The 22412-nt window shown below is 49.0% G+C and overlaps 1 protein-coding gene across 4 annotated transcripts in view; it reads left to right on the forward strand.

The window, feature by feature from the left end:
* LOC144144663 (uncharacterized) overlaps window positions 1-22412 on the forward strand; it is a 185304-nt gene that overhangs the window by 147022 nt on the left and 15870 nt on the right. For all 4 annotated transcript variants that reach the window (XM_077676192.1, XM_077676189.1, XM_077676190.1 and 1 more), the window contains 2 exons: window positions 14600-14932; window positions 16122-16318. In XM_077676192.1, coding sequence (XP_077532318.1) covers window positions 14600-14932; window positions 16122-16318 — 530 coding nt within the window. The remainder of the gene's footprint in view (window positions 1-14599; window positions 14933-16121; window positions 16319-22412) is intronic.

The raw sequence follows: 22412 nt of genomic DNA on the forward strand, positions 1-22412 counted from the left end.
AGATAAGATTCCCGAACCTCGCGGTCGTGGTGCGTTTTGAAGGCGGATTCTAAAATCGTTGCTTTAAGATGATCAAATGCATGCCCGGGACTGTTCACATGTCTTGACAGGGGCAAATAAGGGCAGCTTTTTGCATGAGAGCGGTGATTATTGAACCGTATTCGGAAGGGCGTTTCAGTTTGGCCGATATATTGTTGCCTACAAACAGTGCACTCTAGAAGATATACGACATTAGCGGAGTCACAGTTAAAGTTACCTTTTATATTTACGTAGTAGTCTGAAGCCGTGCTGGTGGCGCGCTGTGTAGTGGTCATGTGTGGGCATACTTTACATCGGGGTTTATTGCAGGGCATGCAGCCAGTAGTTGCCGGTTGGTTGATACGAGAGTTAGTAAGAAAGTCACCTAAATTCTTATTACGCCGGTAGACAACGCGTGGTGGTTCGGGGAATATGCTTTTTAAGCGGTCACTTTGCATTAGGATATTGTGATGTTTTTTTAGCACGGTTGACACTCTTGGAGCGGAGGATGAGTGGGTTAAAACTAAGTTAGTTTGCGGGTTCCCGTTCGGGGCTTTTTTCTTACAGATTTCGTTACGGTCTAATTGGTTGGCTCGCACAATAGCGTCGTCGATAACTTTTTCCGGGTATTTTTTATTCAGGAGGGAGGTCTTGAGTTCTCGACAGTTTGAGTCAAAGTCGGCTTGGTTTGAGCAAATTCTCCTAAATCGGTGGGCTTGGCTGTAAGGTATTGCTGTCTTGCAGTGTCTGACATGGCTACTTCGGAAGTGCAAATACTGCCGCGTGTCTGTCGGTTTTCTATACAGTTTAGTTTGAAGCCGACCTTGGAAGGTAGTAACGGTGACGTCCAGAAAGTTTACACTGTGTTCCGAATAGGAATGAGCAAGGGAAATACTAGGATGGGCTAGATTAAATGCCTCAATGAAGGTGAGGAGTTCCGCCTCACCGTGTTGCCAGATCATGAATATGTCATCAATATACCTTTTATAGTACATTGGCTTTAAATTTTGGGTGTCAAGAAAGTTTGATTCGAGGTGAGCCATAAAGATATTAGCGTAGTTAGGTCCGATTCGAGTTCCCATCGACGTTCCGCTGACTTGCACGTAATGAACTCCGTCGAACTCAAAATTGTTAAGTTCAAGAATAAGCCTAAGGAATGTTTGGAGAGCAGAAGAATCGATAGGTTTGTCGCACGATGACTGCTCATACGCAAGGGATACAGCGGCGATGCCATCTTCATGGGGAATGTTAGTATACAGTGACGCAACATCAAGGGTGACTAGAAGGCAGTTATCAGGAACTTCAATTTTTGAGATGTCTGAGAGAAAGTCATTGGTATCCTTAATGAAGGAGGGAAAGCTGGGCGGAATGTCGCAAATGAGATTATCCACATAGCGCGAGAGGTTTTCGGTAACAGTGCCAATGCCAGAAACAATGGGGCGCCCTGGGTTGTTCACCTTGTGAATCTTTGGGAGAAGATAGAATTTACCGGCTACTGGGCTTAAGGGGATCAGGGAACGAGCCGTGGTTTCATTTATTGTTTTATTTTTAACAAGCTCACCAAGTTTATCTTTGACAATTTGCTTATAATCTTGAGTGGGATCATTGGGTAGTGCTTTATAGAACGTCGATACTGATAGTTGCTTATTGGCCTCGTTAACATAGTCGGTTTTGTCAAGGATTACGATTGCGCCTCCCTTGTCGGCAGGTTTAATAATTATGTCGGGACAGCTTGCGAGTTCCTCTAGGGCTTTCTTTTCGTTGGTAGTCATGTTGTGGCGGAAAGAATTTTGTGTTTGGTATGCTTTTCGCACATCGCGTTGGACAGCTTTGATGTACATGTCGAGGCAACTATCACGCTGTGTGGGAGGGGTCCAGTGCTTATAGCTAGGTAGGGTTCTGCGGGCTTCTTCCGTCGCGGGGTGATCGTAGAAGTATTCTCGTAGCCTCATGTTTCTGGCGAAGTTATCTAAGTCCTTAAAAAGTTGAAATTCATCAAAACCACCAGTAGCCGGGCAAAAGTTTAGGCCCTTTGACAAGACGTTCATCTGAGCTGGGGAGAGGGTTATGCTTGAAAGGTTCATTACATTCCCGGTAAGGTTTTCTTTTGTGACGGCAGGCGAGGGAAAAATATTAGTACAGTGGTTTAACTGAACTGTTTGGGGTGCAGTAGTCAAAGCATTTATTACAGTCGTAGTGACATTATCGGCCGTATTGTCAGAGTTGGGGCAGTTACTAGTGCCGGAGCTTGTTAGGTTCTTACGCATGTGGCCAGTGTTAGAAATCTTATCTCGGTTAAACTTTCGGTCTTTTGTTCGGGATATGGCGGAGGCCGTCTTAGACTCGTAGTTGCTTAAAAGGTTCAACTCTCTTTTGCTTAGTCCCTGACTAAGTAGTTCCTCTTTCTTTCGGAGAGAATGGGCCGTAGTTTCGTAGTGATTGAGGATTATTTCAGTTAATTGTAAAGATGCTTTATCGAGTACCTGTTTCCACTTATTCATGTTGGACGGGGAGAGTTCGGTAGTAGCAGGTTTTATTCTAATCCTAAGACCCCTGGGAGCGACCGCGGCAGTCAAGTACTGTGCAAGAGCGGAAACGTGCAATTCGGAACGTATGCGCTTTTCGGTGATTTTTCTTAGCTTTAAAAACTGTCTTGAAACGGGGAAGGAGGCCGCGTTACCTGTTTTTTTGTGTTGTAGTCAGTTGGTAACAGGTAACGCCCTTCCGAATACGGTTCAATAATCACCGCTCTCATGCAAAAAGCTGCCCTTATTTGCCCCTGTCAAGACATGTGAACAGTCCCGGGCATGCATTTGATCATCTTAAAGCAACGATTTTAGAATCCGCCTTCAAAACGCACCACGACCGCGAGGTTCGGGAATCTTATCTCATTTATAAGTTTGGGTCAGCCGCACTTGGAATTAATGAAAGTTACGGAAAACTAACGTGCTTATCCCTCGAATAAACTTAGCGGCTTCATAATTTTTATAACTATGTTCATTATTCCTACCCTCGAGTTTGCCATCAGAATTCGCAGAAACTCTCCTAATACAGCAGCTTTGTTAGCTTAATGCGGCTCAACAATGCCATTTGTCCGGGAGAAGGAGGCCTCGTTCCCACCACCACTTAAGAATGTTTAACTCTTTGTGATCTATTCATGTTTAACCTTTTGTGACCCTACCTATTTCCTGTTCAATTGCTAGCTTCTGTGAAATGCTCTTTTGTGCCCCCTATCTATTCTCTTCATCCGCGGGGGCCACACCCATCTTCGCTTCCCCTAGAACCAGTCTCCCCAGCCAATGAATACCTTGCTGTATACTCTTCCCTTTCTTTACAAACCGCGGTTGACCATTTTCCCCCATTGTCTGAACTTGCAGCCCGCGTGGCATGCGTTGACCCGTCATGGTGCAACCTTGAACGCTGCATTGTTAACACGACCCCTTTTTCTCTCTCTTGCTCCCCCCCCCCCCCTTTTTTTTTTTTTGTTGTTGTTTGTTTGTTGATGTTGTAACGTAGGCGTAGCCTGACTGTATGCACACTCTCCATTTGCGAAACATTTTCCATTCCTTCTTACAGTTTTATGCAAACCTATATAAGAAATGTGTTCAATGTTTGCGACACCATAATCATGTAACTTTACTCTGATGAAGGCAAGTCCCATTGCCGCTACGTAAGTAAACATTGTTTGTTATTGTTCTTGCTGTGTATCCGACTCTTTACTTATACTATATATATATATATATATATATATATATATATATATATATATATATATATATATATATATATATATATATATATATATATATATATATATATATATATATATATATATATATATATATATATATATAAGAGTTGGCAGTCAAGAAAACCTCGGAAAGCAAAGGGGAGGATGTGGTAGGTCATTGAAACAGGTAAAGAATTTGGAAAGAAAGAAAGTGGAGAAACCTGGCGGGCATTTTTCTCCACTTTCTTTCTTTCCAAATTCTTTATCTGTTTCAATGACCTACTATATCCTCCTCTTTGCTTTCCGAGGTTTTCTTGACTGCCAAACTTTATTTCTGTCTTATATATATATATATATATATATATATATATATATATATATATATATATATATATATATATATATATATATATATATATATATATTAGGGTCTGCCATATCGTAAACGCGAGTACACAACATAATAGTTGGAAAAAGCCGCGTCGCCAGGTTCAGAGTTCAGAGAGAGAAAAAAAGAGTGTAGGGGGTTTACCTATATCCTTCATTCCAATCACCTCTTCGTACCACCTCTTCGTCGGTACCACCCAAGACGACGTCCGGCCTACCACTTGCCAAAATCGCCACTGAAGCCTCAGCCACGCTGACGGCCGCGGCTAGGCATACCACCGCCTAGACGGGTTGCCGTCTCCTCCGCTCATGCACATCATCCGCTGCGTCTCCAATCGTCGCTTCGGATTTCGAGAACACGACACCCTACGCATGGTCCAAGCCATTCTCCTCAGCAGGATAGCGTATGGCACGCCATACCTGGCCCTGAGACCACAAGAAATACGAAAGCTCGACGCCATCGTACGCCAGGCCTACAAGACCACTATTGGGCTCCCAATCAGCACGGCAACCAAGAAACGTTTGCAGCCTGGGGTCCACAACACCTGGGAAGAAATACAAGGGGCCCACCACGCATCTCAGATACGCCGACTACAGTTCACGTCCACGGGATGAGCAACACTTCTCCGTCTACACTGTAACGTCCCACCACGACAAGACGAGAAGATTCGAATCCCAGCAGACATTCGGCAACACATCCGCGTAGCCCCCCTACCCCGAAATATGCACCCGGTTTTCAACAAACAACGGCGCATGGTCCTAAGCTCGATTAATTCATAAGGGCAACCACCATTTAACATGTACTCGATACACAGATGCATCACCCTACCCTCATCAGAAAGCGCATGCAGCCTGTGTAGTTGACACGCAAGGCACAGAACTGGCAGCAGCGACCGTTCTTACCACTTCCGTAGAGACTGCTGAGGAGTGTGCCGTCGCCCTTGCTGCAACAACAGGCGAGGAATTTCTTATTGTGATAACCGATTCACAGACCGCCTACAGAAACTTTCTAATCGGCCGCATCTCTCAACCCGCACTGCACCTTATTCGCCAACTAAAAAGACTACCAGAAATTAATATCACCTGGTCACCCGGCCACCAGTCCCTCCAAGGGAACGAGGCGGCACACGCCGCTGCCCGTGCTCATACACACCGGGCCGTTACCTCAGAGGAAGAAAACAACGACCGAACTGCCTCATAGCCAGCGCCACTCCACACATACACCGAAATCTTATCCCACTACAAATACAACTGCCGTCGCTTCCCGCCACCTAGCTCATTCACAATTAACGCGCGACGAAGAAATAACACTTTCCGGCGCCTACAAACCAATTCGTATCCCCATAACACCCTACTAAACGCAATGTACCCCACCCAATACCCTGCCACCTGTAACTTCTGCCCAGCGTCTGGCACCCTATACCACGTGGTATGGGAGTGCCAACAGACTCCCACACTAACCTCAAATACCAACCCTACCTATGAGCAGTGGGTGGAGCAGCTGACCAGCTCCGAGCTCTCGGTCCAGCGCCGACTGGTGGAACGGGCCCGGATGGCCAGCCAGCTCCAAGGCATTTTGGAATAAGGATGCCGCTCACTGGGTGGAGGCCCTAAGAACGACCTCCTGCTCGTTACTGCAATAAATCTCTCTCTCTCTCTCTCTCTCTCTCTCTCTCTCTCTCTCTCTCTCTCTCTCTCTCTCTCTCTCTCTCTCTCTCTCTCTCTCTCTCTCTCTCTCTCTCTCTCTCTCTCTTATTCCAATGCGGCGTTGTTCTTTGGTTCTTTGGTGCAGAGTTATGTCAACTGAGGCGCGCTCTGGTAACCGTGTCGTTCTGCAGCAATAACTGAAGGTTTCTGAAAGTTCCCTGCATTGCTACGTCCAAGCAAGATTACCGAGAAGCCGGAAAAATTGTCTCCGACTAGCCAAGACCATTAGTTGTGTGCGTACCCTCCACATTCTTCCTCCTGAAAAGCCTTGCTGCTCGCAAAGTTATGCTTCTTTCCAGAAAAGGAAACGCTATGCGCATACCAAGCAAGACCCTACCTCTGTGACAAAGCGAATGACCGTGCAACGCGCCCCTCGCTGACCTTTTCTTTCATTCGGCCATTCGTAAAGGTTTTTTTTTTTTGTCAATGATTTTTTAATAAAGACGAACCTGCACGCTTCGATGTCCAACACCGCAGATTGCCGTGAGAAAGGGGTTCGTCTTCTTTTTCCGGCGCCACCTGCAGCTGGCGCAGCCCGCTCAGTACACTTCTATCCTCGGCGCCGATAACGCGCACGTCCGCAGAATTTCTCGGCCACCCCAGGTACACGTTCCCACGGGTCGACCAGCAAGGCCGCGCTGTTAGCGCCCTGGCCGTCTATATATACTTCGTGCGTCCAACTGTGACGTCTTCCGTGGACGGCTGACTTTTTTCTTCCGTCTCACTTCTCCTAATTGCTTTTCTAAGCCGCGGAGGCTTGTTTGGAGCTCTGCGCACGTTGTTCTCATAGAACATAAAACACCGTCGCTATCGATGCCAAGCGAAGCGCGAATAATTGATCTCGCGTTTGTCTTCGTTGACCTCCGAGCTTTCCCATTGTTTTCTCACCATGGCCACGAAACGACTGCAGCCGTACTCTAAACATGCGTTGCACGTCCTCGCTAACGCACAAACCCAGTGGCGGCGTGATAAAGCTGGATAAGCTGAGAAAGCAAAAGGAAAGAAATCCTTACTGTGAATCTACGTTGAAGGTTACGCCGCTTTGAGATTGAGGGCACTGCGGGCGACCAACGTAGTACATACGTTTAGTTCGGTGAATGCTTTCAACTGGCTAACAAACCATACAGCGCCTGTATACGTCTCCAGCACGTCTCGGGATTGATCACCACGCGTCCCTTTTCTTCTTTTTTTTTTTTTTTTTGCGTGAGCTACATTGGCCGAGGTTGAGCAGTTTCGCGTGGCTCCTGGAGAACCGTGCTGCGTGCTCATGCGCGCGGAGTAGTGACGTCTCACGGTGCACAGCTAGCGCGCCGGAGCCGCCGCCGCCGCAACTGCATTGCATTCATTGCATTGCATGGGATTGAATTGGATTGGATTGGATTGGATTGGATTGGAAATCGTTTTAGCAGCAGTAAGCATGATGATCAAGCTAATCCTAGACAACCAGGAAACCTAAGAATAACCAGCTGAACCTTAGCTCACGTATACGTACATCCGGTATAGCCGGGCTAAACCACTGTTAATTTTTTAAACTAATGGTTGAAGGAGGAGCACGGCGAAGAACGGTGATTAGAGGAAGCTATGAACCTCTCCACGATTTTTTTTTTTACTCTAGCTGGGGCGTATTATAATACGAAATAAAACTGTGTGTGGAAGATACCATACTTTAACAGCTTTTCTATTCGAACGGGACGTGACGTTACCATTTTAATTGATGTGAAAGAGTCACGGGAGCTCCTTACCTTCATTAACCCGAGCTTATGCGGGGTGTGTTGAACCCAATGCTCACCCTCATGCTCCATAAATTGGCTTCTTACCCTCATGACCGCGAACCTTTACGGGATGCATTAGTTGGTGCGTGCGCATCTACTAACACAAACATTGGGCCAGAAATAAATTTCTACGAAAAGAGTTAGTAGTACAGACGCCACGCGACAAAGGCGTTCTCCTGATGTGCGTGCGTTTGTTCGCTCAACCGCAAGCCACGGCCATCCTGGCTATGATGGAGACGAAATACCGTAAATACCCCGACTAACGTGTACGTATACCTACGCCGCGCATTAAAACCCAAGGTAATCTCCTAAACACGTGGCGTAAACGTCTCTCTTGGTGGGCTAACTGTGTACTTTGGTGCGCAGTGATTGTCGCGAACCTTTCGAGTTGAATTGAATTGAATTTATTTTACAGCCAAGTTGTAGGAAGACCAGGAAAAAGCCATTAAAACAGCTTGAAGGGCCCTGGCCACCTTACACACGGAGCAGCAAGTCAAGCGTGACGAGAGGAATTACAAATAAAGTGTACTATACAGTCAAACCCGGTTATAGCGAACTGTAATATGCGCCGCGATTAGTTCGATATATCCAGTAATTCGATATAGCCGAACCCGCCTATAAAGAACTTTTTGTTACGAGTTCGCAATACGCGGGACCCCCTGCAATTCCCTATTAACGAAACGAACACATAAAGTATGCTATTACCTTACACAAAACAATCCATTTATTGCATGCGATAAAGCTACTTTCCGCTTTAACTGCCTACTTCGCAAGAAAGGGGTGATTTTTGTTTTCACTTTCGTTTTGGCGGCGCCAACTAGCACCGCATTCTCTACACGAGACATCGTTTGCACCAGTTCAAGTACGTGTCCTTCAATATCGAAGCAATATTGGCGGAGAACATCGACTGGCAAAAGCGCTTCATAAAGCGCCAGACGGCTTTACGTTGTGACATCCTCAGTCTCTTCAGTGCTTTCAGCAGTGCCAGCTGCCATGACATCGGCGACGGTGTGTGCGCTCGAGGGGCTCATGTTGGCGAGCTCCTCGCGCAGTTCGCCGATGATGCCGTCTTGGTCCGGACTCGCTGGCTGGCTGGATGGGCTCCGTCGTGAATCCCGTGCGTCTGAAACAGTTACGGAAGGTGTCGGGCATCACGTCGGTCCATGCGAGGCTCAACATCTCAATCATGGCCAATCAGCACCTAAATCGCCGCTCCGAGACAACGCATTTCTGTGGCAATTGTAGGCGCGCTGAGTTCGATATATCCGATGTGAACTTCGTTGTAAGGAATATGCTTCCCATGCATTTTCGTAACAGATTTGCTTTTGTTCGATACATAGCGTAATTTGCTCTATCCGGGTTCGTTATAATCGGGTGTGACTGTAGTTACAAAACAAGCGTAAAATAGTACACTAGTACAAAACAAGTGTAGTAAAGTTCACAATACAAATCAGAGCAATTAGAAATGTCAGGTACAGCCTGGAAACAGATCTCATTACGGTGCATTGGATTTACAAATTATATCGCGCAACTCTCTGAATGAAAGCGTTAAAACGGCGACTTTTCTTTTAATGAAAAACAGTATTTAACACTATAGGTAATAAGTACGCAATAATTTGTGTCCCGCAGTTTGTGATGCATTTATTTACGTTCCAAGGTTCCGGTGTACGGGTCTTGTAGTCTCCAACGCTTTCTTTTAAACCTCGGCTTCGTATTTCCATTTCGTTCCATTCGATTGCGTGTTAGAATTCCCATTGAGCTCACACATCCTCTTCACTGAATTTTGCGGGCTCGTGAATTGGTTGTTTCGTTTAATCGCCAACGCTGACTCAAGAGAAGAACCGAGTAGATTCTCAATTGCCCTAAATCCGAAACACAACTCCGCAACTCTGTGCCGAAGAGGCATCGTCTCCGTTCGCTCGCTTTCGTTACCCGTCGTTTCTGCGCGGAGCCCTTCGTGCCGCCTCCTTTTTCTTCGACACCACACAGACAAATGTGGGGCGTTAGAAAAAAGGAGAGCGAGAGAGAAGAGGAAACAAATCGATAGCAGCAAAAGAGCCGGTGGTCGTCACCGCGGATCTCCCGGCTCGCTTCGCGACGAATCGGCCGCCGGTTGCCGCCTCGGGGTCGTGCGGGGCCAACTTGTCAGCGACAGAACCCGGCATTTGTCTCCTCGCTGGCAGCGCAGCCCTTGCCTCCGCCGCCGCGGGCGTCGGTTCGCGGATAGATTGCACCAGGGCACCGCTTTTGTTTGTGCTCGTGAGCCGTTTCAGATGCGCGCGTCTGCGGGCACCCGTGCGTACGGCGTGCAGCCTTGTTCCGTGCATCGCAGTGCAGACTGCGCGCCAGCGCTAAGATCACGGTTGGATTCTACACTTTGACAGCGGTGTATAATCATCGTCGTCGTCATCATCACCATCGCCATCTTCTTCGTCTCGGTGACCACATCTTTTTACCACCATCATTGTCGTCATCACCACCACCACCACCACCACCACCACCACCATCATCATCATCATCATCATCATCATCATAATCATCATCATTTTTCTGTCGACTGCCAAATGAAAACCTCTCCCATTGACTTCTAGCTCCTGCACTGTCCGAACCAATTATTTGTCACCAAATTTTCTAATCCCGCCCCTCCACCGAGTTATCGGTCCTGTACTTTAGTTCCGTCTCTCGGTAGCCTGTCCATTACCTTGGTCGTCTGCCGGTTGTCAGTTCCCTGCACTACGTCGCCAGCCCAAATCCACTTATTTTTCTTAACTTGAGCTCCTATATATCAGTGGTATATGCTTGACGGCATTATTGCACAGTTAAGTACACCTTCTACCGTTGAGTGCCGTGGCTCTGGATTTGTGACTAGATGACAAGCAGTGCTGTTTGCCTGCTGCATGTTGTGTCGCATCGGTGATGCCGCTGACGTACCCTGCGATTCGGGAGACGAACGACGATGGAGCAGTGGCCATTGTCACGGACACCGGCGCGCCGGAAAACTGGACATTTCTGCACGACATGCCGCGGCCTGCCATCCGGTTGAACCCCGAGGGGCTTCCCTGTACCCGTCGCTGGTTCAAGGCTCGCTTTTCGCGGCGCGCTGCATGCAATTTCTGTAGCGGGCCATACGGGCGCCCGGCGGTGCTCTGCACCTCGTTTCGGTGAGGACAAGAGCCGGAACTGATTGGAGCCCGAAAAGCGCGATTAGCTGTTACTCGCGAGAAGCGGCACTTTTAAATTTGCAAAGATTTGGGCAAGTGGCAGCGGTTACTTCACAGCATTACGCAAGTGCGATTGCACCAGGGTAAGCGAGAGCGGGAAAGAAATAGAACATGCTCTAACCCGTGAGGTGTAGTCGGCATGATTGACCTTTGGGAATCATGATAGAATCTGGTCAATTGTGCGCCAAGGCTTCTATGTAATTTTTCCCCTCTTCCTCCTCCTGTTTGTCTTCTCTTTCATGGTACCAAACCAGACTTTCTTGCCCCCCCCCCCCCCCCTCTCTCTCTCTCTCTCTCTCTCTCTCTCTCTCTCTCTCTCTCTCTCTCTCTCTCTCTCTCTCTCTCTCTCTCTCTCTCTCTCTCTCTCTCTCTCCTGTCTTTAGATCGCCTTGCAAGTATCGCCGGTGTTTCGAGATCAATAAAGGGTCTTACGGCACGTTATGATCGGGTGCCTTCGACCGCCTAATGAAATTAGGCGAGCTCGCATCTGCGGTCAGCGGAATGTCAGCGAAAACGAGAAATCTAAGGTATTGTCATGACACAGTCGGCAGTGATGTTAATGTTGCACTATGCTTTTTAACACAAAAGTGTTTTACTCCGGGATTCACGAAGATTTCACTTACGTCATATCCGTTAGGGAAGTGACGCCAGTACGACGAAGCAAGCGGCCTGTAAAGGGTGCACCCCTGCACACAGGGTCTTCTTGCGGGGAAGCAACCTTTAGTACTGAAGTGCACGTTATACTTAGGGTTGTTCGTTTTCGTGTTTTATATTTTAACACGAAAGTGTTTTATGTCGGGATACGCCAAAATTTCACTGACGTCATATCCGTCACGGAAATGACGCCAGTACACCTTTGCCGAAGCGATCCGCCAGCAGGACGTCACAATCATGCTCAGCTGCATATTTCACTGCACATTTCACTTTCCTGTTTTACCATTTCCTATGACAGGAATCAACCACAGGTTTTTTTTTCTTCCAAAGCTCAACACAACAGGGAAAAGAGATAGCACTTGGCTGATGCGCAATAATGTTAGCGCCGAAGATCCCTCGCCATCCTCCTCTTCGGTCTGTGAAGAACTACTGTCGAGTTCGGATGAATCCCTCGTGATTCACTAACGCCGGCGGGCTGCGTCGCCATTTTCGAATGCCGAGTAGCGAGTTTACGGTTGGTGAGTTTCAATAGCGAGCCCAGGATTCCAAGTTCGTACAGTGGCGCGAGTGCACGGATCACCGTGCTCCAATAACAGGCTGAGGCTCAACACGGCGATTCGCGAACGGCGTGAGAGGCAGACATTAAGAGTGGAACAGAGAATAACAGCTCCTCTGCCTTTATACGCTTTTTTTTGTATACGAAGCGCCGAGTTTTGGTTCACCAGGCGTGTGCGTGGGGAACACGCAGTCGCTCCGGGGTGTTCTGTGTAATATAACACACATGTACTTCTACGCACACACTTCCAATCCGGCACAGCATCTGCTTGCTCCCTTGTCCGCATTCGCGACGCATTTCGTATTTTCCGAACGTTGGCGAAGAGCGAGGTGCGTGCTCGACGATCAGGAGCCCCGCGGGCCCCCGTTAGTCTGGACACCTTTCGTCGACGGCACTCCCCGCTGAAAGACGCGGAATCGCTCGGTGCCGCGGGAAGAATCCTTTTCAATCGGCTCCTTCGCAGCCCGAAACTTGCGCACACGCTGGCCGTCAATCCTACGCCAACGGGGACAGGACGTCCATTCCTTTTTTTCTTAGTTTCGTGTTTGTTATATTATTGAGAAAGAAAAAAAGAAATCTTTTCCTGCGCCCTGTGGGAGTTTTAAAAGGGCCGGTCAGGGAAGAGCGAGTTACACCGGGATTTTAATGGGATCTGTCAAGGCAAATCCGCACGGCTGTACACGTCTGCATTGGATGGAACCGATCCGTTCAGAAGCGGTATCTTGTCTTCAGCGCTGCGGCCACGTGCAAGGAAGGGGGAGAAGGGTAAAGGTTTACACCTTCCCCAAACTCTGGCCTGAGAAGAATTTTGATTGCATCTTAAATGCCCGTGGTGTGGCCGACAACCTCCTCAGAAACACACGCAAAAAACATTTGGGGGAGGGGTGTGGGGATGTATACGGCTCTGTGCACTCGCCCATGCACAAATATTCAAAGAAGAAGACGCCGTTGATTTCGTTTATCATATATCGACAGTTCAATTCCAGTTTGAGACAAACTTTCGCCGCAGACCACCAGAGATTTGGCGTTGCCTGTACTAGGAGGAGGACGACGAGGCGAAAAAAAAGTATATTGAAGCTTGTATTAGGCAGCAGAAAATAAAAAGAAAAACTCTCTTGTCAAAATATTCAAATTAACTTCAGGTAAAAACCAACGCGAATGCAAATGCCGTCTGTCGCATGCAAGCTTGTCGGCCCCCAACAAAGCGTTGTTGCAGAAATGACACCGGTTCTGTCGAGCATGTATTGTGCGTTAGACGACACATAGGCGGCTCTTCCGCGAGCGAGTCCCACTGACTGCGGGTAATTCGGACGTGCTCATGCGCATTGTGTTTTAATCCGGGAAGATTAGGAAAGGGTGAGTGGGTTGGGGGGCCTTTACGTGTGCTACATGCAATCCCGTTTCGGCTGCCCTCCCGACAGACCGGTACCCGCGCGGTTCGCAATCCCGCTGCTTCCGTGATGGCATTAGGCTTTGTTTCGGGTCACGTGATAGTCAGGAGTCGGTGGGATGGGAACTATACAGCTCAACGACAAATAGCAATGGAGGCGAACTAAATGTGCGGGCGAAGCACGACGAAAAAATGTTGAATGTCGGATTAGAAATAGACCCGCCGCGGTGGCTCAGTGGCTAAGGCGTTGTGCTGCTGGGTTCAAGGACGCGGGTTCGACTGCCGGCCGTGGCGGCCGCTTTTGTGATGAAGGCGAAAAGCGAAAACGCCCGTGTGTTCGAGATTTCGGAGCACGTTAAACATCCCCAGGTGGTCAAAATTAATTCCGGGCTCTATACCCGGGGCGCCTCATCGTCTGTGAGGCATCGACGCGTTAAACATCATAATCAAATCAAAATCAGAATAAAAAGAAAGCCAAAGCATACAAACCATAAGGGAGAATGTAGATATTCGGAAACAGTGTGGAGCGTTGTCATTGGAAGCAGAAATGTGTCCAAACTTTTCCGATGCCAAGGTATTGAGTGGATCATTTTCTATTTTTTTCTTTCCTATATACGCAGTTCCATAACTTGGCGTCCAGCGGGGCGACAGATGATAACGAACCGTTTTTTACGTCCCAAACAATTTTTGTTAGTGAAACCACAGGTACGAAGGCGTGAGCAGTTGGAATTACCGAAGCTTCCGTTTTGATGGCGTCGAATAATCGAGGTTTACATGTGTGGGCAGACGACATCGCGGAGTGACTTTTTTTGTGCGTCACGTGTCCCAAACCGCGTATGTTTTACTTTTTTTGTGCGTCACGTGTCCCAAACCGCGTATGTTTTGAGGACAGGTTGTGCCGTCGAATAAGGTACTATATAGTGCCGTGTGTATGCAGCCCGCTAGTACGTATGCAACCGTCCTGCCTCGCAGGAGAAACAGCTGCAGGCTGCTTGCCGTAGCTGCAGGGTACGCTATATCACACAGCGAATTTCGAGACAGCCAAGAATCCCGCGACTATATTGTGTTTTTATTTTTTCAGATGTATAACTGACCGTGTCTACAGTGTGAATGCAATGCCATGAGCGTCTCCTAACGAACTTTCGGCGCTCGTTTCGCGCGCAGGCCAAGAAAGTGGCGGGTCGCACCAAGCACCGGGACCCCGTGGCGGACAGCTACCTGGAGCTGAACGTGCGCAGCCTCCAGCAGCAGCAGCAGCAGCTGTACGGGGGCAGCGCGCGGCCCTCGAGCGTGCCGGTGACGCCCAGCCACCGGCTGCAGGCGAAATCAGCCGAGCCGGACCTGCTGTCGCCGTCGAGCAACGAGGACAACACGTCGCCCACCGAGCTCAACCGGCACTTCGCCGACAAGCCGCCGCCCGTCAAGAAGCTCGAGGACAGCTGGCAGCAGCAGCAGCAGCAGCAGCGGGGCCGCGCCGCAGCGGGACTCGGAGCAGAGGCACGTCAAAGGCCGTCACCATCACTACTCTCGCGACCCATGCTTTTCCGCAATTGTACGTTGAAGTGCGGATGGGAGGCGCGACGCCTGGCTCCCTCGCTCGTGCGGGTGCGAAGGTGTTCGCGGAAGCTGAGCGCTCTTATAACGAGCCTCATGGTCACGTGGTGCTTGTTTCATAAAGAGCGGCTCTTTATAAGTGCGCTTTCCCCGTGACTAGCATGGTCTTCATTCCAAGTCAGCTTTTCAGTGCGCGTTCGTTCGTTTAAGTAAGGAAGTTATAAGAGGTGGTCACAATAAACAATGAGACCCTCCCCTCAAAATGCACTCATAATTGCGGGACTTTTTTTTTTTTTTTGAGACAGAAAGCAATCCATCTACATTACGCTTCCGGTAAGTACAGAGCCAGTTGATGCAGTTTTCTTAGTTCAAGTCTCACAGCGTAAGGGTACGCGCGCGTGCCTGAGTTTGACCGCGGAATGAACTCGCAGCGTCGCTGTTTCAAACTGAGGTGAGAGTGCACGCCACTCCGTTGCGAAAGTTTGGTACGCTCGTTTGGCCGCTCCAGGTGTGCCACATGCAACCTGGAAGCCTCGTAGCAGCAGGAAGGTATCGCTGTCTCACGTAGCCTCTGCCGTCGTGGCAATCTGTCCACCTGCTGCGGCGTTTATGAGTAGGTGGTTCTCATCAATAGCTCCGGAATCTACAACCCTAACGTAACCGGTCCGTAATCTCAGTGACGTAAAAGCTCGGCTTATGTTGTGTATCAGGCTAATGGTCCGCTAATGTTGCCCACAAATAATTGCGCTGAATATCTACAACAATATGCATTCAACTGGCTTTTCAGTAGTATAACGCTATAAAAGAAAGTGCTTTCAGAGAGAGAGAGAATAAACGTTTAATGGAGCAAACGGTTGTGGTTGTTGTGGTTGAGCCGTCACTCGGTGAGATGGGTTGGCCTTAGCCCTTTCACGGATGACCAGAGAGATCTGGTCAGCGTGGTTACAGCTGCTCGCAGGCCCTCCTACTGCCCAGGAGAGGGTTTGGGCTTGCAAATTATCACGCACCCAGGTACAACAATACAGCTCGGCTTTAGCCTCCTGCACAAGACTGAGTAACGGCGACAGCTTGACGCGCGAAAGCTCCTCATTCTAGCTAGGCCAGGCTTGACACACAATGCCCTGGCGTGCAGGAGCCTCCGCGGGCGTCGACGCCTTCTTCGTACCGCGCCAGCCCCGTGTCCTCGGAGGCGTGCAGCGCGAGGTCCTCCGTGCGCAGCCGGCACTCCTCGGCGTCTCCATGCGGCCGCCAGAGGAGCGCCTCGGGATCTCCGCAGCCACACAGGCTCGCCGCCGCGAGGGTCGCCTTCGCACCTGCGCCGCCCAGGCGGTACGTTCTTCGGCCGCCAACCTCCCCTTCCCCACCCCACCCATGATTAGGACTTTCTCATTTTTCGATCCCCTCTGCACTGACTTTCCTTCCTTTCTTCGCCGTACGCGAAACTTCTTAGGCCGCTTAAAGGGACCCTGCAACACTTTCGGTAAGGGCTTTAACTTTTTTCTTTCGCGTCCGGAACCACTGCGAAAGCTATAGTTATCGCCATAATAAAGTTTTCACTGACTGGCTGATAGTTATCGCCAGCACGGGCACTACGTGATTTTCTCGTCGCATTTCTGCTTTGTTTTTTGTGCCTTTTTTTTTTAAGTTGTTATCGAAAAGCGTTCATTGCTGCAACTGAAGGAAAACCGGCCAGCAACCGCTACATGGCCTTAGTGACGTAATTCGGGCCGTCGAAGAACGTCCAGACTGGGAAAGAGAGAAAATCTTTTGAGCGAGTTTACAAGTTAGTTTATGGCCATAAAGCAGTGATTTTTGGCTGAGGTACTTTGCGACCTTCTAATCTAAGTACTGGGTGTGTTGCAAGCATTTCCATGTTTTGCAAGCATTTACTATTTCAAAAAAGTGGAAAGAAGTGTTGCAGGGTCCCTTTAAGTCTTTGCTCAAATCAATCCGCGTCCCAACCGGCCTCTATTCATGGAGACTGTATACTCTATGCCACGTAGCTCCCGCGTGTTTCAAATACCGAATACGCACCTCCGTGTATACCTCGTACAGTGATTTTACCCGAGGAGACTGAAAATAAAATTTGGAAATACGTCCCATTTCCATTTATCGTCGGAAGCTGGAACCGAAAGTGTCATTCCATTCTGTGAATGTGGGTGACCAGCTGAACTGTTCGTTGGTTATTGGTTGGCTCAAACTCTTGCTCAAACCGCGCCGTCGCACCGGGGAAGCGTTCAGAGGGATTGTGAGTAGGCTTCACTGTGAAACACGAAACGTGGCAGAGCCAGATTACAAGGGCAAAGTTTGCACCGATCGCCTTTGAGTCGGCTTAACTTAAAGACACGACTGCGTTGCTTGGAAGGCGTATTTTTAGGGGCACTATACGCCATCCTAAATGAAAAAAAAAAAAATTAAAGCCGTTCCACTCAATGTGAAAGCTGTAGGAAGTGCAGAGCAGTGATTCACCGTAATGGGCTGTAGCGCCGCTATCCGCCCACTGCTACCACCCAACGCAATTCGAATTTCCCGCCTTTGCAGTTCTCACGCGCCCGCGGCCTGAAACCGCGCTAGCGGGGGCTCTGTTCTTTTTGTGCTTGCTTTTCCTCCCGCACGTGCCGGCGTTGCACTGCCTCTTTTTTTTTTTTTTTTTTTTTTGCTTAGTAAAAACCAACCCAACGAGCGTTCCTCACTAAATGAACGCGGGCGCTGCCGGTTAATTACGTATATTTCGCCTCAAATGTACCTACGGTTTCCTTCGCGCTAAACAACGGGGAGATGTATGACAAGCGCCGGCGGTTCACGAGTTCCGAACGCTTATGACTATATAAACAGCTTGGCTTTCGAAGCCTCGGGGTTACCCCGCGATGACAGCTGCTACGACGTAACGCCGTGTGGCTCTACTTGGGTCCAGCGAGCGAGCTACGACGACAAGGCGAGCCCCTAAAGTGCCCTGCACGTATAATATGAAGCACCGGAGACAAGTAGGAGGCTGAAGGAAGAGGGTGTGCCGAAGTGATCCGGGATGGAGTGGCTCTTCTCGTCGAGCGTACACAGTAAACAACGGGGGAGTTTAACGCCAACCAATTTTCACTCGACAGCCGGATGTTAGTTTGGTGTATATGGCGCCGCGTGGCGATGCGAGCGCGAGTACTCGTATCGGCGAGTTGGCTGGGCAAAGGGCCACGCTTACGCAGCTAAAATAACTCTATCGTCCTTTATATTTTAACTCACAGTTTCTTCTCGTGGCGAGGCCGGCGTCAAGACTTGCCAACATTCTGCCATCTAAATATAAATACATCTGTGCATAGCGCTTACCTGTCCTAAAGCATAACCTGTCTAAGGCATTCCCTGAATGCTATCTCTAGCAATATGCGCTGATGCGAGCTACCTCGCAACGTCCGACCGGCAATCTCAACGTTAAGAGAGAAAAAAAAATCCAGCAAAATTATGACACACTGTGGTGGCTTCGTGGCCGAGGCGTTGTGCTTCTGAGCCCCAGGAAGCGGGTGCGATCGCGACCGCAGCGGCCGTGCTCAAGTCTCAAGATCCGAAAGTACATAATTTTACTCGTACGATCATATCATCGTTAGTAGAATAATAGAGAGCTTTAGCGTAGCGGCGGCGCACACAGGGTCCCTACTAGGCATGCGCGCATTCGTTCCGATGCGGGACGGCCCGCTTCGCCGTGCACGCGCGCGCATGCGCAGTCGTGTCCCGGTACGCGCCTCCGCTAGCGTACTGTACGCTAGCCGCTACGCTGAAACTCTCTAGAGAGTGGGTACCGTCCTCTAACTTTACAACGGCGGGTAGCGGGGCCCGACTGGGAAGGTGAAAATTCGTTCCGGTGGGGGGATTAGTTCCGCCGGCCGGCCTTCGCCATGCCCGCTCTTTCCCTCCGCTGAGGGGCAACCTCCTCGCACTCCCCGCGCGCGCATGCGCAGTCCGGTCCCGCTACCCGCTAACCTTAGCGTAGCGTATGGGAGCCGCTATGCTAAAACTCTCTAATATTACCGTTCTGACGATTTCTGCTTCAGTTCTCTTGGACTTCAATGAATTGTAACAGCGCAAGCACCACGCATATATTGCACATTAGTCGATGACAGCACTCAGCGTGCAGCTAGCTGACCGACTGCGCTGTGTCATCGTATCATAAAATATACAACTGAACACGTGACTTATATCATAACTTGAAACCTACCTTGCTTCATCGCAACGCCCCACTACATTTTTGACCAGTTCTTGATTCGTTTGTTTTTTGTTCACATATACAACATTCGGCGGAGCTGCCTAGTAATGTCGAAACTTCGGCAATATTGTTGATTTTCGGCCAAATGCAAAGTGAGTTGGCGTTGCCAAGCTCTCGAATTTGCGCTTGACTCGCGACCAGGACCCAGTCTAGCCGAGCGTGGCATTCTGCGACATTTCCACGCTTGCTTTCAGAACCGGGTACTCCGAAAAGCTTAGAAGTGCCAGCGTCTGCGTACAGAACATAAACGACACTTCCGCATATTTCCTATTTACACTTTTTTCGCCAACTTGGTTCCTCGAACAACAACGCTTCCGCATATTCTTGTTTTCACACCTTTTTTTTTTTTTTCTCCCTCTCTCAGCTGGGTTCCTCTTTCAGCGGGTTAATCATCCGAACAAAGCATCGTCTGCATCCGTGCGAGAAAATCGTTTGAACAAGTAAATAAAAAAGGCACACCATGGGAACGAACGAAACGAAATTCCAGAAGGCTTTGAAGTAGATCCGGGTATGAATTCGCTGTACTTTCCTGCTATCGCATTCGCTGGCCCGCTTTTTATTACTCTATTCATCGTCTGCAAAGGCAGTTTGCGTGCCGAACTTGGCGCAGCCGCGACGAAGCGGCGTGAACTCTCACACATTCGAGACGAAAGTTTCGGGCAGAGCGAGACGCGTCCTCAGTGGACCGTCCTCGAGTTGAGAAGACGTCGCGTACGAAGAAAATGGAGGGGGAAAAAAGAAAAAAAAAAAAGAAGGAGGCAGAACTTTCGTCTGCTTGAGCATCATCGCCAACGAATGACACTTCGAAGTCACGATTCTGCTGCATCGCGCTTAGGATTAAAACCAGGAACGAGAAACTCGCGAAGGAAAGGATGAAGCGAAAAAAGAATACATTTTTTTTGCTCGTCCTCAAAAGTAAAAGAAAGAAACCAAGTTGCTTGTCGCAGATCTTTTTCTATAAGGAGGGGGGAAAGCCGCTGCTTGAATCACGACTGCGTTGCAGCACTCGCCGCGAAACGCACGGGGGTAACACTGCGAAGCGAAAAAGCGCGCCGAGTTAGCGCTACTCCGAGCTATCGAGTCAAGGTCCGTGCTCGCCGGCGCTTGATTTATACGACCGGAAACGAGCCGGAACACAAAAGGGACGGGCCGGATCATACACCGCAACGGCTGTTGTTGAGGCACACACTCCTCCGCCACCTTCTTTCCCATCTCTCACTTTCCCCCTTCTGTTCGAGGCACGCAGCAAAAGGAAGACAAAGGCTTCTGGCGCTTGGCTGAAGCGGTTTCTCGGCAACGTTACTGCTTCTCAGCGTTGCGTGAGCCGCCGCCTCGATATCTCTTTGTATGCGTTGCACAACGCACGAGGTTTTCGATTCGGCTTGGCTTGGATTCATCTCTCTTTACGACAGGCCGCTTCGGTCATTGTTCTGTGCGGGACGTGAAAGCCCCCCTCCCGAGATGAGCGTCACAAAGAACCGCTGACGGCCGTGTCGGAACAGGCTGATTCGGAAACGTCTGCCGGTTATGCATTTAATACGACGTCTCTGTGACAGCGTGGCACGGAAGGATTAGGTCGTCACGACGACTTAAACCGCTGATTTTATTTCCGTCGGTAGGACTTGTCTCTTTTTTTTCCTTCGACCGCTGTTTTGGGATGACCAAAAAGTAAAATTTCAATTTTGACAGCCTCTATATCACCTAGCTTTGTTTGTTTATTTATTGAGTTTCTGCATCGCTGACCGCACTTGCGGTGGCCGACCGTCAAAGGTTGGCTGGTAGGTTTCGCAAGTCATGAAAGGATGCGACACGTGCAGCCATTCATGTTTTATTCTCTTCGCGTCTTTGTGAGGGGAGTAATTTGTTAACCCTATGAATAACACTATCGAGTACATTTTTTTTTTTAATTGCGCCTTCTTGCCACAGGGCATAGGTTACATAAAGAAACAATGAACAAGACAGGACAGACGTACAACACAGAAAGAAAAAAAAAACGATATTGTAGTGCGTGCGAGTACATGTGGTGGGCTTCTTGTTTTTTAATTAACGAATACTGATCAACTAGCGAAACGTAGAAGGTCGCAGTTTTCATAGAAATTACGGAAACGATGAAGGCTTTCAACCCCCAACAAAATGAGAGGGAGAGAGATATGGTGTGCAGGCCTACAACCACGGCCGCAAGCGCCCTCTCATTCAGCTCACATGGCAGAGTAACTTCTTTTGAAAGTCCCTCCACGCCCTTTTGGCTTTTAGGCGTCCATATGTCTTGCGGACGCCGTTTTCTTTTGCTTTCTCTTCATTTTTTCCGACGCACTAACGCTGCCTCAGCCCCATTTTCGCTGTACCGTGTCTTCACTGCAATGTCCTCACGTAATTGTGCAAAAGGCTCCTTCGCCTCATCAACGGTGTGCGTGCAGTGAAGCCAGCTTCGCGTAACAGTGCCAGCGCCGGGAAAACGCGTCTTGGAAACATGCCAGCGTGAGGTTGCCGATATGTCTGCAAGGCTGCTATTCGAAAGCATACATTCGCCAACCGCCTCCCAGCATTCATTTTAGCGGTGTTTTGTGAATCCGATTTCGGGAGACCGACTTAGTGAAGCAATATTCAATTTTCACATTCTTTGCTTTATTTACTTATTTAGTGGTTCCTCAAAGGCCCCGACTTGGGGCATTACGCGAGGAATGGGCGTACACACGGCATATGGTATAAGGTAATGTCGTGAAACATCATGGGCGCGCTTCACTGGTCCACTTAAAATGCTGAGAATCGATTATCATGGCAGTGTCATTCCAGTTTCCAGTAGTGCGCAGAAAAAACGATTGCTGAAAAGTAATGGTGCGGCCATGCTCAGGATACACTGCCTTAAGATGGGTGGTGCGCGAAATTCGAACGGTCCTCTCGATGTGCTGAATTTCGATGGGCAAAGAATTAAAAAAAAACTTGTGATAAAGACAAAGTTGTGCTATCCTACGAGGCAGGAAACAACAGTGGGAAGGTTAAGCTGGGTTTTGAGGGCGGAGGTGCTGTAACCACGGTAGTATTCGGAAAGTATAACACTTGTTGCGCGATTTCGGACAGATTCAAGAACACTGATCAATTAAATTTGGTGAGGATCAAAGACGGCGATAGAATACTCAAGCTTGAGTCGGACAAAAGTTATGTAAGCGAGTAGTG

This window comes from Haemaphysalis longicornis, unplaced genomic scaffold (genome assembly GCF_048455015.1).
Source record: "Haemaphysalis longicornis isolate Haplotype H1 unplaced genomic scaffold, Haemaphysalis longicornis Haplotype H1 scaffold_7, whole genome shotgun sequence".
NCBI classification, from domain to species: Eukaryota; Metazoa; Arthropoda; class Arachnida; order Ixodida; family Ixodidae; genus Haemaphysalis; species Haemaphysalis longicornis.